The 15,085-nt window shown below is 46.6% G+C and overlaps 1 protein-coding gene across 9 annotated transcripts in view; it reads right to left on the reverse strand.

Moving 5' to 3' along the window:
• Positions 1-15,085, reverse strand: part of gcgra (glucagon receptor a) — a 115,837-nt gene that overhangs the window by 67,950 nt on the left and 32,802 nt on the right. For 5 of the 9 annotated variants that reach the window (XM_059948338.1, XM_059948340.1, XM_059948336.1 and 2 more), the window contains exon 2: positions 14,861-15,085. This exon is cut by the window's right edge and continues 105 nt beyond it. The exons of 3 other annotated variants lie outside the window; for them this stretch is intronic. In XM_059948338.1, coding sequence (XP_059804321.1) covers positions 14,861-14,892 — 32 coding nt within the window. In that variant the 5' untranslated portion in view covers positions 14,893-15,085. Of the gene's footprint in view, positions 1-10,447; positions 10,579-14,860 lie in introns of those variants that run through there. One more of the 9 variants, XM_059948344.1, reaches the window with a different exon arrangement.

Here is a 15,085-nt window from a genome sequence, read left to right on the forward strand (position 1 = left end):
GAGCAGTGGACAGGACAAAGATCTTCCCCTGGAATACACTGCCTGAGAGAGCAGTGGACGGGACAAAGATCTTCCCCTGGAATACACTGCCTGAGAGAGCAGTGGACAGGACAAAGATCTTCCCCTGGAATACACTGTCTGAGAGAGCAGTGGACAGGACAAAGATCTTCCCCTGGAATACACTGCCTGAGAGAGCAATGGACAGGACAAAGATCTTCCCCTGGAATACACTGCCTGAGAGAGCAGTGGACAGGACAAAGATCTTCCCCTGGAATACACTGTCTGAGAGAGCAGTGGACAGGACAAAGATCTTCCCCTGGAATACACTGTCTGAGAGAGCAGTGGACAGGACAAAGATCTTCCCCTGGAATACACTGCCTGAGAGAGCAGTGGACAGGACAAAGATCTTCCCCTGGGATACAATGCCTGAGAGAGCAGTGGACAGGACAAAGATCTCCCCCTGGAATACACTGTCTGAGAGAGCAGTGGACAGGACAAAGATCTTCCCCTGGAATACACTGTCTGAGAGAGCAGTGGACAGGACAAAGATCTTCCCCTGGAATACACTGCCTGAGAGAGCAGTGGACAGGACAAAGATCTTCCCCTGGAATACACTGTCTGAGAGAGCAGTGGACAGGACAAAGATCTTCCCCTGGAATACACTGCCTGAGAGAGCAGTGGACAGGACAAAGATCTTCCCCTGGGATACACTGCCTGAGAGAGCAGTGGACAGGACAAAGATCTTCCCCTGGAATACACTGTCTGAGAGAGCAGTGGGCAGGACAAAGATCTTTCCCCTGGAATACACTGTCTGAGAGAGCAGTGGACAGGACAAAGATCTTCCCCTGGAATACACTGCCTGAGAGAGCAGTGGATGGGACAAAGATCTTCCCCTGGGATACACTGCCTGAGAGAGCAATGGACAGGACAAAGATCTTCCCCTGGAATACACTGTCTGAGAGAGCAGTGGACAGGACAAAGATCTTTCCCCTGGAATACACTGTCTGAGAGAGCAGTGGACAGGACAAAGATCTTCCCCTGGAATACACTGCCTGAGAGAGCAGTGGACGGGACAAAGATCTTCCCCTGGGATACACTGCCTGAGAGAGCAATGGACAGGACAAAGATCTTCCCCTGGAATACACTGCCTGAGAGAGCAGTGGACGGGACAAAGATCTTCCCCTGGAATACACTGTCTGAGAGAGCAGTGGACAGGACAAAGATCTTCCCCTGGAATACACTGCCTGAGTGAGCAGTGGACAGGACAAAGATCTTCCCCTGGAATACACTGTCTGAGAGAGCAGTGGACAGGACAAAGATCTTCCCCTGGAATACACTGCATAAGAGAGCAGTGGATGGGACAAAGATCTTCCCCTGGAATACACTGTCTGAGAGAGCAGTGGACAGGACAAAGATCTTCCCCTGGAATACACTGTCTGAGAGAGCAGTGGACAGGACAAAGATCTTCCCCTGGAATACACTGTCTGAGAGAGCAGTGGACAGGACAAAGATCTTCCCCTGGAATACACTGCCTGAGAGAGCAGTGGACGGGACAAAGATCTTCCCCTGGAATACACTGTCTGAGAGAGCAGTGGACAGGACAAAGATCTTCCCCTGGAATACACTGTCTGAGAGAGCAGTGGACAGGACAAAGATCTTCCCCTGGAATACACTGTCTGAGAGAGCAGTGGACAGGACAAAGATCTTCCCCTGGAATACACTGCCTGAGAGAGCAGTGGACAGGACAAAGATCTTCCCCTGGAATACACTGCCTGAGAGAGCAGTGGACAGGACAAAGATCTTCCCCTGGAATACACTGCCTGTGAGAGCAGTGGACGGGACAAAGATCTTCCCCTGGAATACACTGTCTGAGAGAGCAGTGGACAGGACAAAGATCTTCCCCTGGAATACACTGTCTGAGAGAGCAGTGGACAGGACAAAGATCTTCCCCTGGAATACACTGCCTGAGAGAGCAGTGGACGGGACAAAGATCTTCCCCTGGAATACACTGTCTGAGAGAGCAGTGGACAGGACAAAGATCTTCCCCTGGAATACACTGCCTGAGTGAGCAGTAGACAGGACAAAGATCTTCCCCTGGAATACACTGTCTGAGAGAGCAGTGGACAGGACAAAGATCTTCCCCTGGAATACACTGCATAAGAGAGCAGTGGATGGGACAAAGATCTTCCCCTGGAATACACTGTCTGAGAGAGCAGTGGACAGGACAAAGATCTTCCCCTGGAATACACTGTCTGAGAGAGCAGTGGACAGGACAAAGATCTTCCCCTGGAATACACTGTCTGAGAGAGCAGTGGACAGGACAAAGATCTTCCCCTGGAATACACTGCCTGAGAGAGCAGTGGACGGGACAAAGATCTTCCCCTGGAATACACTGTCTGAGAGAGCAGTGGACAGGACAAAGATCTTCCCCTGGAATACACTGCCTGAGTGAGCAGTGGACAGGACAAAGATCTTCCCCTGGAATACACTGTCTGAGAGAGCAGTGGACAGGACAAAGATCTTCCCCTGGAATACACTGCATAAGAGAGCAGTGGATGGGACAAAGATCTTCCCCTGGAATACACTGTCTGAGAGAGCAGTGGACAGGACAAAGATCTTCCCCTGGAATACACTGTCTGAGAGAGCAGTGGACAGGACAAAGATCTTCCCCTGGAATACACTGCCTGAGAGAGCAGTGGACAGGACAAAGATCTTCCCCTGGAATACACTGCCTGAGAGAGCAGTGGACAGGACAAAGATCTTCCCCTGGAATACACTGCCTGAGAGAGCAGTGGACGGGACAAAGATCTTCCCCTGGAATACACTGTCTGAGAGAGCAGTGGACAGGACAAAGATCTTCCCCTGGAATACACTGTCTGAGAGAGCAGTGGACAGGACAAAGATCTTCCCCTGGAATACACTGCCTGAGAGAGCAGTGGACAGGACAAAGATCTTCCCCTGGGGTACACTGCCTGAGAGAGCAGTGGACAGGACAAAGATCTTCCCCTGGAATACACTGCCTGAGAGAAGATATTTCTAATATCAAAGAAGATACTAAAAGCTTTTTAAGCATATGAAGGGTAAAAGAGAGTTAAGGTTAGATGCAGGACCAATACAAAATGACACAATGTGTATTTTGCATCAGTCTTGACAGTGGAAGGCATCTGCAGTATACCGGACATTCAAGAATGTGAGGGAAGTGAAGTTTGTGCGGTAAAAATTACGACTGAGAAGGTGCTCCGTAAGCTTAATGGTCTGAGGGTGGATAAATCTCCTGGACTTGATGGAATGCACCCTCGGATTCTGAAGGAAGCAGCTGGAGAGATTCTGGAGGCATTAATGATGATCTTTCAAGAATCGATGGATTCTGGCATTGTACCAGATGAGTGGAAAATTGCAAATGTTACCTCGCTATTTAAGAAGGATGGGAGGCAGCAGAAAGGAAACTATAGACCTGTTAGTCTCACATCAGTGGTTGGGAAATTGTTGGAATCGATTGTTAGGGATGAGATTATGGAGTAGCTGGAGGCACATGACAAGATAGACCAAAGCCAGCATGGTTTCCTGAAAGGAAAATCCTGTCTGACAAACCTACTGTAATTCTTTGAGGAAATTACAAGCAGGGTAGACAACGGAGATGCAGTAGACATGGTGTACTTGGATTTTCAGAAGGCCTTTGACAAAGTGCTGCACATGAGGCTGCTTAGCAAGATAAGAGCCCATGGAATTACAGGGAAGTTACTAACACGGGTGGAGCATTGGCTGGTCAGTAGCAAACAGAGTGGGAATAAAGAAATTCTATTCTGGCTGGCTGCCGGTTACCAGGGGAGTTCCATAGGAGTTGGTGTTGGGACCGCTGCTTTTTACAATGTATGTCAATGATTAATGGGATTAATGGATTTGTAGCTAAATTTGCCGATAATACAAAGATAGGTGGAGGAGTGGGTAGTGTTGAGGAAACAGAGAGCCTGCAGAGAGACTTAGGTATTTTAGAGGAATGGGCAAAGAAGTGGCAAGTGAAATACAATGTTGGAAAATGTACAGTCATGCACTCTGGTGGAAGAAATAAATGGGCAGATTATTATTGAGATGGGGAGAGAATTCAAAATGCAGAGATGCAAAGGGACTTGGGAGTCCTTGTGCAAGATACCCTAAAGGTTAATCTCCAGGTTGAGTCGGTTGTGAAGAAGGTGAATGCAGTATTGGCAATATATAAGAGCAGGGATGTGATGTTGAGGCTGTATACGGCACTGGTGAGACCACACTTGGAGTATTGTGTGCAGTTTTGGGCTCCGAATTTTAGAGAAGATATACTAACATTGGCAAGGGTCCAGAGAAGATTCACAAGAATGATTCCAGGAATGGAAGGGTTACCAGATGACGAATGTCTGGCAGCTCTTCGGCTGTATTGCCTGGAGTTCAGGAGAATGTGGAGGGATCTCATAGAAGCAATCCGAATGTTAAAAGGCCTGAACAGATTAGATATGGCAAAGTTATTTCCCATGTAGAGGAGTCTAGGACAAGAGGGCACGACTTCAGGATTGAAGGATGCCCATTTAGAACTGAGATGCGGAGAAATTACTTCAGTCAGAGGGTGGTAAATCTGTGGAATTTGTTACCACGAGTAACAAATTGGCTGTGCAGGCCAAGTCATTGGGTGCATTTAAGGCAGAGATAGATAGGTTCTTGATTAACCAGGGCATCAAAGGGTATGGGGAGAAGGCAGGGGAGTGGGGATGACTGGAAGAACTGGATCAGCCCATGATTGAATGGCAGAGCAGACTCGATGGGCTGAATGGCCTACTTTTGCTCCTATATCTTATGGTCTTATAGCCACTGACAACATTTAAATGGGTTCTAGATGAGCATCTGAACTACACAGGGGGTTGAAAACCACATGCCGTGAACATAAGAAATAATTATGAATTTATTTATCCGCCTGTCTACAGTACAAAGAAAATTACTTGGGCACATATACTGTATATAGATAGAATGTCTAAGACTGTTGCACAGTACTGTATATTGGTTAGATTAGGAAGGAGGGTGGGAAACAGTCCATAGCTTTGTATTATCCCAGTAGTATTGTGTTATTTGGTAACTAAAAAGACATAATATACAGTACTGTGCAAAGTCTTAGGCACCCTAGCTATATACAGTGCCTATAAAATGTATTCACCCCCTTCCAGAAATGTCCATGTTTTATTGTTTTACAACATTGAATCACAGTGGATTTAATTCGGCTTTTTTTTTGACACTGATCAACAGAAAAAGCCTCCTGTGTCAAAGTGAAAACAGATCTCTACAAAGTGATCTAAATGTAAAACACAAAACAATTGATTGCATAAGTATTCACCCCCCACCCCCCCTCAAGTCAGTATTTAGTAGGTGCACCTTTGGCAGCAATTACAGTCTCCAGTCTGTGTGGATAGGTCTCTATCCACTTTGCACATCTGGACACTGTAATTTTTCCCCAATCGTTTTACAAAACTGCTCAAGCTCTGTCAGGTTGCATGCGGACCGTTACTGAACAGCCCTTTACAAGTCCAGCCACAAATTCTCAATTGCATTGAAGTCTGGACTTTGACTTGGCCACTCCAGGACAATGACTTCGTTGTTTCTAAGCCTGTTTCAAATCTGTGTAGATTTGGTATTATGCTTGGGGTCATCGTCTTGCTGGAAAACAAATCTTCTCCCAAGTCGCTGTTCTCTTGCAGACTGCATCAGGTTTTCCTCCAGGATTTCCCTGTATCTTGCCGCATTCATTTTACCCTCTGCTGTACTTTCACAATCCTTCCAGGGCCTGCTGCAGTGAAGCACCCCCACAGCGTGATGCAGTCACCACCACGCTTCACAGCAGGATGGTGTGTGTTTTTGATGATGTGCGGTGTTCGGCTTACACCAAACATAGTGTTTAGTCTGATGGCCAAAAAGCTCAATTTTGATTTAATCAGACCACAGAACCTTCTTCCAGCTGACTTCAGAGTCTCCCACATGCCTTCTGGCAAACTCTAGCTGAGATTTCCTGTGAGATTTTTTTCCCACAGTGGCTTTCTCTTTGCCACTCTCCCGTGAAGCTGTGACTGGTGAAGCACCTGGGCAACAGTTGTTGTATGCACGGTCTCTCCTATCTCGGCCACTGAAGCTAGTAACTCCTCCAGAGATGGCAGGGTCTCTTCGTGGCCTCCCTCACAAGTCCCTTTTTGGCACAGTCACTGTTTTTGAGGACGGCCTGCTCGAGGTAGATTTACAGCTCTGCCATATTCTCTTTGTTTCTTAATGATTGACTTAACTGTACTCTGAGGGACATTCAGTGACCTGGAAATTTTCTTGCATCCATCTCCTGACTTGTACTTTTCAATAACCTTATTGCGAAGTTGCTTGGGGTGTTCTTTTGTCTTCATGGTGTAGTTTTTGCCTGGATACTGACTCACCAGCAGTTGGACCTTCCAGATACAGGTGTATTTTTACTACAATCACTTCAAACACCTCGACTGTAACAGGTCTCCGAAAACAGATCTCCATTTAACTAATTAAGTGACTTCTAAAACCAATTGACTGCACCAGTGATGATTTGATGCGACATATTAGAAAGGGGGGGTGAATACTTAATCAATTATTTAATATTTTATATTTGTAATTAATTTAGATCACTTAGTAGAGACCTGTTTTCATTTTGACACGAAAAGAGTATTTTTCTGTTGATCAGTGTCAAAAAAGCCAAAATTAAACCCACCATGATTCAAAGTTGTATGACAATAAAACATGAAAACTTCTGGGGGGGGGGTGATTGGATTGAATACATTTACTAGGCACTGTATGTGTGCTTAAGAGTTTTGCACAGTAGTGTATTAACCTACCTCTCTATCTGTTTGTATATTTATTTATTTTTGAGATAGAGCACTGTAACAGACCTGGCCCAACCAGCCCCTGCTGCCAAATTACACCCGTCAATTAGCCCCCCAGGCCTTCGGAACGTGGGAGGGAACCAAAATCTCAGGAGGGTCACAGGGAGAAGGAACAAATTCCTTACAGGCAGCGGAGGAACTGAACCCAGAGTACTGCTGCTGTAACCATGTTACACTAGCCGCTGTGTGACCACGACGCTTTAACTACAGTTCAAAGTTCAAATTATGGAATTGCATGTACGTGACCATATACAATCCTGAGGTTCATTTTCTTTTGAAATCTGAAATGGGAGACATCTCTCTGCCCCGTGTTAGAGAGAGATCCTATGGCATGTCAAACTGTTGGCTGAACAATTGACTGCAGATCGTGGTCTCTCTTTCGGGGCTTTGCTGTTGCTTGGTGAGTGGTGGGTGCTGACGCTTCTTGCTGAAATAGGTGGGGGATATTGATGCTTGCTGCTGCTTACGAGGGGGAGGGGGAGAGGGGGCTTTGAGGTCCTAACGTTTCTTTTCTGTCGTTCATTCTTTAGAGGTTTTTCTGTTTCTCGTGGTTGTCTGCAAAGACCAAGTAACTTTCCCTGAACGTGGCGGTGCAAGTCCTGAGTTTTCGGTTTCGGGCAGGGTGGGAGTTTAAAGGAGATGTGTGGGCAAGAATGAACTCACTTTCAAGAACTCTACAACTCGTGTTCTCAGTATTATTTATTTTACTTGCTTAGTTTATTGTCTTTTGCACATCGGTTGTTTGTCAGTCTTTGTTTATGTATGGTATTTAATAACTTCTATTGGATTTCTTTATTTTTCTGTAAATACCTGCAAGAAAATGAATCTCAAGGCAGTACAGTGGTTTCTGGTTAATTGGGTCATCGGTTAATAAGGGCAACCACATATTTGGGGTTACTGTTAAAGAATAAAAACTAATTGAGAAGGTAGCCAGGATTCCCTTCGATTATCTGGGACACCATGCCACTTAATTGGGAAAGGACAGTTTCTTATGAACATCAGCAATGTGCACTCATGTGGCCGTTAGACACTACACTGTGCTTAGAGCAAACAGTTTTTAAATGGCATCAGTTGTGTGTGTGTTTGTCTTCAGAAAGCAGTGATTTTTGTCACTGGCGACAAATAAGCAGTAAGACAATTCAGAACTGTTTTGCTCTCTGCGGTTTCAAGCATTCAGGCTTGGAGAGACCAGAAACGAATTGAAAATGAAACGGTTTCACTATTCCAACAAGTTAGGAGCTACAAAGAGTTTGAAGGCATCGACAATTATTTTGAATGCTACAATGAAAATTAACACTTGGAGGACACAATCATCAAAAGTATTGTATGAAAGACATTGATTATCTGCACTAGGTTTGCACTGATTTTGTTCATTACAGTCAATCAAAAGAACACAGCAACTTAAACACAGGAAGAGTTCTACTGTCGACAACTAAAGTTTTATAGTACCGTAGTGGTATTGGTAGTGTTCCAGTTTGTTCTGTATTTCATTTAAATACATAATTTATTATTCATTTAAACTGCAGTGTGCCTTTTTATAAATTTTTAACTATTTCCATGAAACTTCAGCTGAATGGAGTAGCCGCTCAATTGGGCCAGAATGTACGGGTCGCAATGTGTCCCAATTAACCGGAATCAACTGTACACAGTGTCATGTCTCATCTACGTACTTTGATAATAAATTGTCTTTCAGTTTGGTCATAGTTCAGACAGTAGAGAAAATTGTTCCATTGGTTTGGGCTTAGCTCAGTCAACTGACCCCAGCTGAGAACCTTCCAGAGACATTCTGCTCAACATCCTTATTGCTCCTGGACATTTACCAGAACAATGATTTGCTGTTTGTCACGCACAGGGGAAGAGAGGGAGAGGGCAACTGACAGAAACAGGGCAGGTAGTCCCTCGTGACCTGCTCCGATCAGGAGCAGCCTTCACCAGTGTCCAGCAGATCAAAGGACAGAGATTCTGGTTAACTGGACCATCCGTCAATCAGCAGCAGCGCTTAAAGAACAAAAACTCACTGAGAAATAGCCTTCATTTATTCTGGACGGCTGCTGAACAGCTTCTAACTAGCATCAATTGCCTGTACCTAGACACTACACCGAGTGAACAGTTTTTAAGTAGGTCAGTTGCAGACGCTTGTGTTACGTTATCCATTTGGCCCGGAGGACACCGATTCGAAACGCAGTGATGTTTGATCATTTTGTTTTTTTATTATGACTTTAAAGAATTCAGACCCTTGCCCAGATGACATAAAAAGGTTTGACACTAGCCAAAAGAGTTACCCTACACAGCAGCATACACTGAATGAATTCCTCATTGTTATCTATTAGGAACCAATACACAGGGCTATGGTGGAGTTCAACTTTGTTCTGTATTTCATATAAATACATAATCTGTTACTCAGTTAAATGATAGTTTGTCTTTTCATCACCTTTTTAACTATTTCCATGAAACTTCAGCGAGCTGGGACAGCCACTTAATTGGGCCAAAACATGGTAACCACAGTCCACCGTGTTTCCATTTAACTCAACCACACAGGTTCTTTGAAAGGGCTAATTTTCTTTCTGCCAATGTGTTTCCCAGTCTGTATCTCACTCCATTTGCCTGCCTGTTCAAAAAGAGGTGTCGTTAGCCACAGATCAGTGCACAGAATCAAGTTCACCATCACTGACCGACATTGTGAAATGTGTTGTTCCGTGGCAGAAGTCCAGTGCAATACATAAACTATACTGAAAGTTACAACAGGAAAGATAGAAAAAATAAGCAGTACAAAGAGAGAGCAAAATAGTGATGGGCTCTGAAAACATGACTGAGGGAAAGGAGTATTGTGTATTTAAAGTTTCAGTAATATTATAAATACGTTGCTGATTAAACATTCCTGTTCATTTAAATAATTCAACTGTTTATTTCCCACCATGGATGCTGCCTAACCTGCTGGGAATGGGAAGGAACTTGTACTTGAATCACCGAAGCAACATTTCAAATGGAGCCACAACCCAGTTGTACAGTTTATAATCCACCGTGCTCCTTAATTCTTTGCAAAGTGGGTGTAAGCAGCCCTAATCTGCCTGAATTCCTGCCACACTAATCTCACTCCAAATAGCTGCTGATGCATCCCCTTTCAGCTGCCTTCAGCTTCATAAGGTCAGGTCATAGCAGAGCACTCACACACACACACCGCGACAGCTGGAGGTTTGCACGCCCAGCATGCACCCTCAGGGACACACACCTTGCTAACAGATCTGTTCACACCCCTCCCCTACCCCCCTCCCTCCCTCTCGCACTCTACCATGGCTTGAGGACTGCAGCAGTGTTCAGGATGTAGAGCTAGAGATCTGGTTGTGATACAGCCTCCTTCACAAACATCGGTAAGTTTCGAAGCACCGTCAGGATGCCACAAGACATAGGAGCAGAATGAGGCCGTTCAGCCCATTGGGTCTGCTCCGCCATTCTATCATGGCTGATTTACTATCCCTCTCAACTCCATTCTCCTCCCCTCTCCCCACAACCTTTGATGCCCTGACCATCCACTATAAACATACCCAATGACTTGACAGATGATTTCCAGACAGACTATTCCAGCTATCCAGACAGATGATTTCAAACGTAAGGATACTGAGATAGTAAAAAGAAAACAAAATACAGAATATAGTCACAAGAGATTCTACAGAAAACATTACAGGCCATTCAGCCCACAATGTTGTGCCAACCTTTTAACCAACACTAAGATGAATCTAATGCTTCTCTCCTACATAGCCATCCAGTTTTCTATCACCCATGTACCTGCATAAGAGACTCTTAAATGCCTCCAAGGTATTGGTCTCTTCCATCACCCCCAGCAATGCTTTCTGCATTCAGTGGCCACTTTAGTAGGTATGCCCCTACACCTGCTCGTTAATGCAAATATCGAATCCATCAATCATGTGGCAGCAACTCGATGCATAAAAGCATGCAGACATGAGCAAGAGGTTCAGTTGTTGTTCAGACCAAACATCAGAACGGGGAGCAAATATGATCTAAGTGACCTTAACTGTGGAATAATCGTTGGTGCCAGACAGGGTGGTCTGAGTATCTCAGAAACCGCTGATCTCCTGGGATTTTCACGCACAACAGTCTCTAGAGTTTACAGGAGTGGTGCAAAAGACAAAAAGACATCCAGTGAGCAGTGATTCTGTGGGCAAAAACGCCCTGTGAGTGAGAGAGGTCAGAGGAGAACGGCCAGACTAGCTCAAGCTGACAGGAAGGTGACAGTGACACAAATAGACAGACAGACATACTTTATTGATCCCGAGGGAAATTGGGTAATTGGGCAAATAGCCACACATTACAACAGTGGTGTGCGGGAGAGCATCTCTGAATCAAACCTCAAAGTGGATGGACGACTGCGGCAGAAGACTATAGACATCCACTCAGTGGCCACATTACTAGGTACAGGAGGTAGCCAACAAAGTGTAACACTGACAGGAGTGTAAGCACCTACGGCTCTCTGTGCAAAATACCCACCTGTGACGTCCACTCTATACCTTCCTCCAATTACCTTAACATTGTGCCCCCTCATATTAGCCAATACTGCCCTGGGGAAACGTCTCTGCCTATCCATTCGATTTATGTCTTTCATCATCTTGTACACCTCCATCAAGTCACCTCTGGAGAAGCCGGAAATCTTGAGCAACACACACAAGATCTTTCTTCCAGTGAAATGGCAGCTTGCTCAGGTGCAATAGCTACTATGGGGTCAACCACTGGTGTATTGTTTTTAAACATATTTTTGATTATTGTAAGGCTCTGCTGAGCATTAAGAACTTAAAAGTACTGCAGGTCCACCCCAGCAGTGAGCTGCCCATTGGCGGAGAAAATGAAGGTGCTGGACATGGTGTGGACTGAGAGGGGTGAGAAGAGTTATTCAGTCTAACAGCGAGTGATTTTCCCAGTCGCTTTTTTTTTTGTGATCGCAAGACCCTGATGCATGTTGGTGCTGTGGAATGCTGCAAGTCCAATCCATCGGTTTATAGGCAAACGGCGGGGGGCAGATGACGGGGAGGGGGATCTGTGTGGCCTCGGTCGTAGTGAGAACCGGGCCTCAAACCAGGGAGTCAACTGTTTGCAGCTGCCCAGGGGGAGGAGCTGGAGTCGGGCACTTCACCGGAGGGAGGGTGGCACGCCATCCATGCTGGTGAGTGCTGCCCCCAGTGTTCACTCAGCAGAAGACAGGTTGTATCGCATTCAACTGCAGATTGCTGCAACGTTCACGGACTCTGGGATTTGTACTATATTTCTGTGTGACTGTACTTTACTGCCTTGTGCTGCGTCTGACCGCTTCGTCCCTTGGCCCCGGAGTAACACTGTTTCATCTGGCTGTATCCATGGGTCTTCTCATACAGTTGAATGACAATTAAACTTGAACTTGAAATGCTGGAGGAACTCAGCAGGTCAGGCAGCATTTAAGGAGGGGAATAAACAGACAATGTTTTGGGCTGAGACCCTTCATCAGGGTTCCAGCTGGGGAAGGTATCCTTTCAAATTTCACAAATGGATGCAAAGAAGACGTCAGGGCACTGTGTGGAAGAAGAGCTGGGGATCCACCAACGTGACACGATTGACTACCATGCTGTCTGCAGGATCTTGTGATGCAGAATATAGTGTTGTACTGACAGAGTGAGTGTAGTGCAGGAAAGCACAGGGCATGGGCATTGAGCAGGAAAGGTTCAGAGGGATACAGCCCAACTACAGATAAACAGGTCCAACTTGGGTGGGCACCTTGGCCAGTGTGGATGAGACGGGCCGAAGGGCCTACTTCTGTGCCGTATTCCTCCAAGACTCTACGACACCAGCAGGTAGATCAGGAGCTCATCCTTAGTCTGCTAACTGTGAATCAGAGGACGAGATAAGGGGCATCGACTGAGTGGACAGCCAGAGTCCTTTTCCCAGGGCAGAATTGGAGAGGGCATCATTTTAAGGTGATTGGATGAAAGTTTAGGAAGGGGACGTCAAAGGGAGTGGTGGGTGCATGAAATAACCTGCCAGGTGTGTTGGGACGGGCAGGTACATTAGGAGCATTTTTAAAATCTTAAATAGGCACAAGGATGATAGAACACTGGAGGGCTATGTGGGAGAGAGGGGCTAAATTGATCCTAGAGTAGGTTAAAAGGTCAGAACAACATTGTGGGCCGAAGGGCCTGTACTGTGCTGTAACGTTCTGTGCCTGAGAACGGCAAACCACAAATTTTAAATGTTTCTTTTTTCAATCTTCAGAGATGCTGCCTGACTTGCCGAGTATTCCCAGCGTTTTCTGTTTTTCTATCAAATTTCCAGCGTGTTTTTTCACACACACATCTCCCTCATCGCCCAGATATCCGCAAAATTAAATAAACCACTTTTACAAAAGGTATCCCCTTCACGCCGGCAAGTTCCATTTCATTTACATGTAATTTAACATCAGACAGGTGTGACCCCTAACGTTACCCGGTCTCTCCCTCGACGGACGCTGCCCGGCCCGCTGAGTGTTTTCATCACTCGCCCAGCCTTCCCGTGTCCCGTGGACATCCCGCGCAATGCCGGAGTTGGGGAGAATCCAGCGACGGGCCGGAACAAGCACTGAGACATCAACTTCCCGGAGAGTAAGCGAGCGACAGGCGCGACGCCGGTCTGAATAACCAGTCCACAGTGACGGGGGCCGGTGGCTGCTCTTCATCGAAGAAAGGAACCACGTAATTACCATGGGATTATTACCCAACCGCTAATCTCTTCTGCCGCAATGTTTTAATCCCTCATCAAAAGCGGCAGAGTGATTTGATCTGAAGCTATCAACCGAGCACACAGACCCGGGCAAACTGCCAACCGACTGCAATCGTGAGGTAGCATTAAAGATAATGAACGAGATGCATAGAACGTAACCCAGTCCAGGTCCCACGATATTGTGCCGATTTTTTAATCTACTCTAAAATCAACCAAACCCTTCCCTCCATTTTTCCATCATCCCTGTGCCTAAATGTTCCTAAAATGTCCCTAATATAATCTGCCTCCACCCGTGCAATCATGTTGAATGTACCCACTACTCTGTGTGTACAAGAGAAACACTTACTTACCTCAGGCACTTCCTCCCCCCACCATCACCTTAAAATTACGGCCCCCTGTATTAGCCATGTCCGCCCTGGGGAAAAGGTCCACTCGATTTATGCCTCTTATTGTCTTATACACCTCTATCAAGTCACCTCTCATCCTCCATCGCTCCATCCTCCTCGCCGACCTTCATAAGACACACTAAAGGCATTCATTGACTTTACTGGAGAAAGGCGCGCCGCCGAGTGAGGGCGAGACGCATGAAGGGTGTGTGTGTGTGTGTGTGTGTGTGTGTGTGTGTGTGTTGGAGGGGGTAATTCCTGTGCCCCGGACCACAGAAGCGGAAGTTGGGACGGCATTGATGGAGCGGCTAAATCCCGAGGAGGAGAAGGGCGGAGACGCGGCGGGGTCCGAGGAGAGGAAGCTTCAAACACAGAGATAGGGCTAACCCGTATCTCCGCAGCTCAGTCCGGGCCAGGGTCCGGTCGCGCAATGATAGAATCAGAACTAAGCAGCACAGGGGCAGACTGCTCGGCCCAACTCGTCCAACTACCAAAGACGTCCGATCTTTCTGCGTATGGTCCATAACTTTCCAAAATTTATAAAGGTCACTCACTCCTCGCCCTCCTTCGCTCCCAGTCCATCCAGCCTCTTCTTAAATCGTAAGGCCGTCAAAGATTCCGGGGAGAAGGCAGGAGAATGGCTTTGAGAGGGATAATAAATCAGCCATGGTAGAATGGCGGAGCAGATTGGATGGGCCGAATGGTGTTATGGCGCGCCGGGCAGAATCAGCCCGCACAGAGTGTAGCCCTGGTGAAGTGCCAAGCCGGGCACGCCTCGCTCGCCGGCCTGGGCGTACCTGACATAACCCCTTCCACCGCTCCCCGCTCACCAACCTTGAGTGGGGGCGAGGAAAATCGGGCGACATCCCTGAACACGTCGGCTCCTCCGTAGCAGGACACACGCCAATCCCCGGCGGACGCTGATGGGGTGTGCGCGGCTAATCGGTGGGTGGTGTTGGGGACTGGGTAAAAATTCCATCAGAGAGACGTTCCCAACCGACCTCGGCACCCAGTTGTAATAAAGATAGGGCGCCAACGATAAATGGGCAGTGTAGCGGC

This window comes from Hypanus sabinus, chromosome 23, assembly GCF_030144855.1.
Source record: "Hypanus sabinus isolate sHypSab1 chromosome 23, sHypSab1.hap1, whole genome shotgun sequence".
NCBI lineage: Eukaryota > Metazoa > Chordata > Chondrichthyes > Myliobatiformes > Dasyatidae > Hypanus > Hypanus sabinus.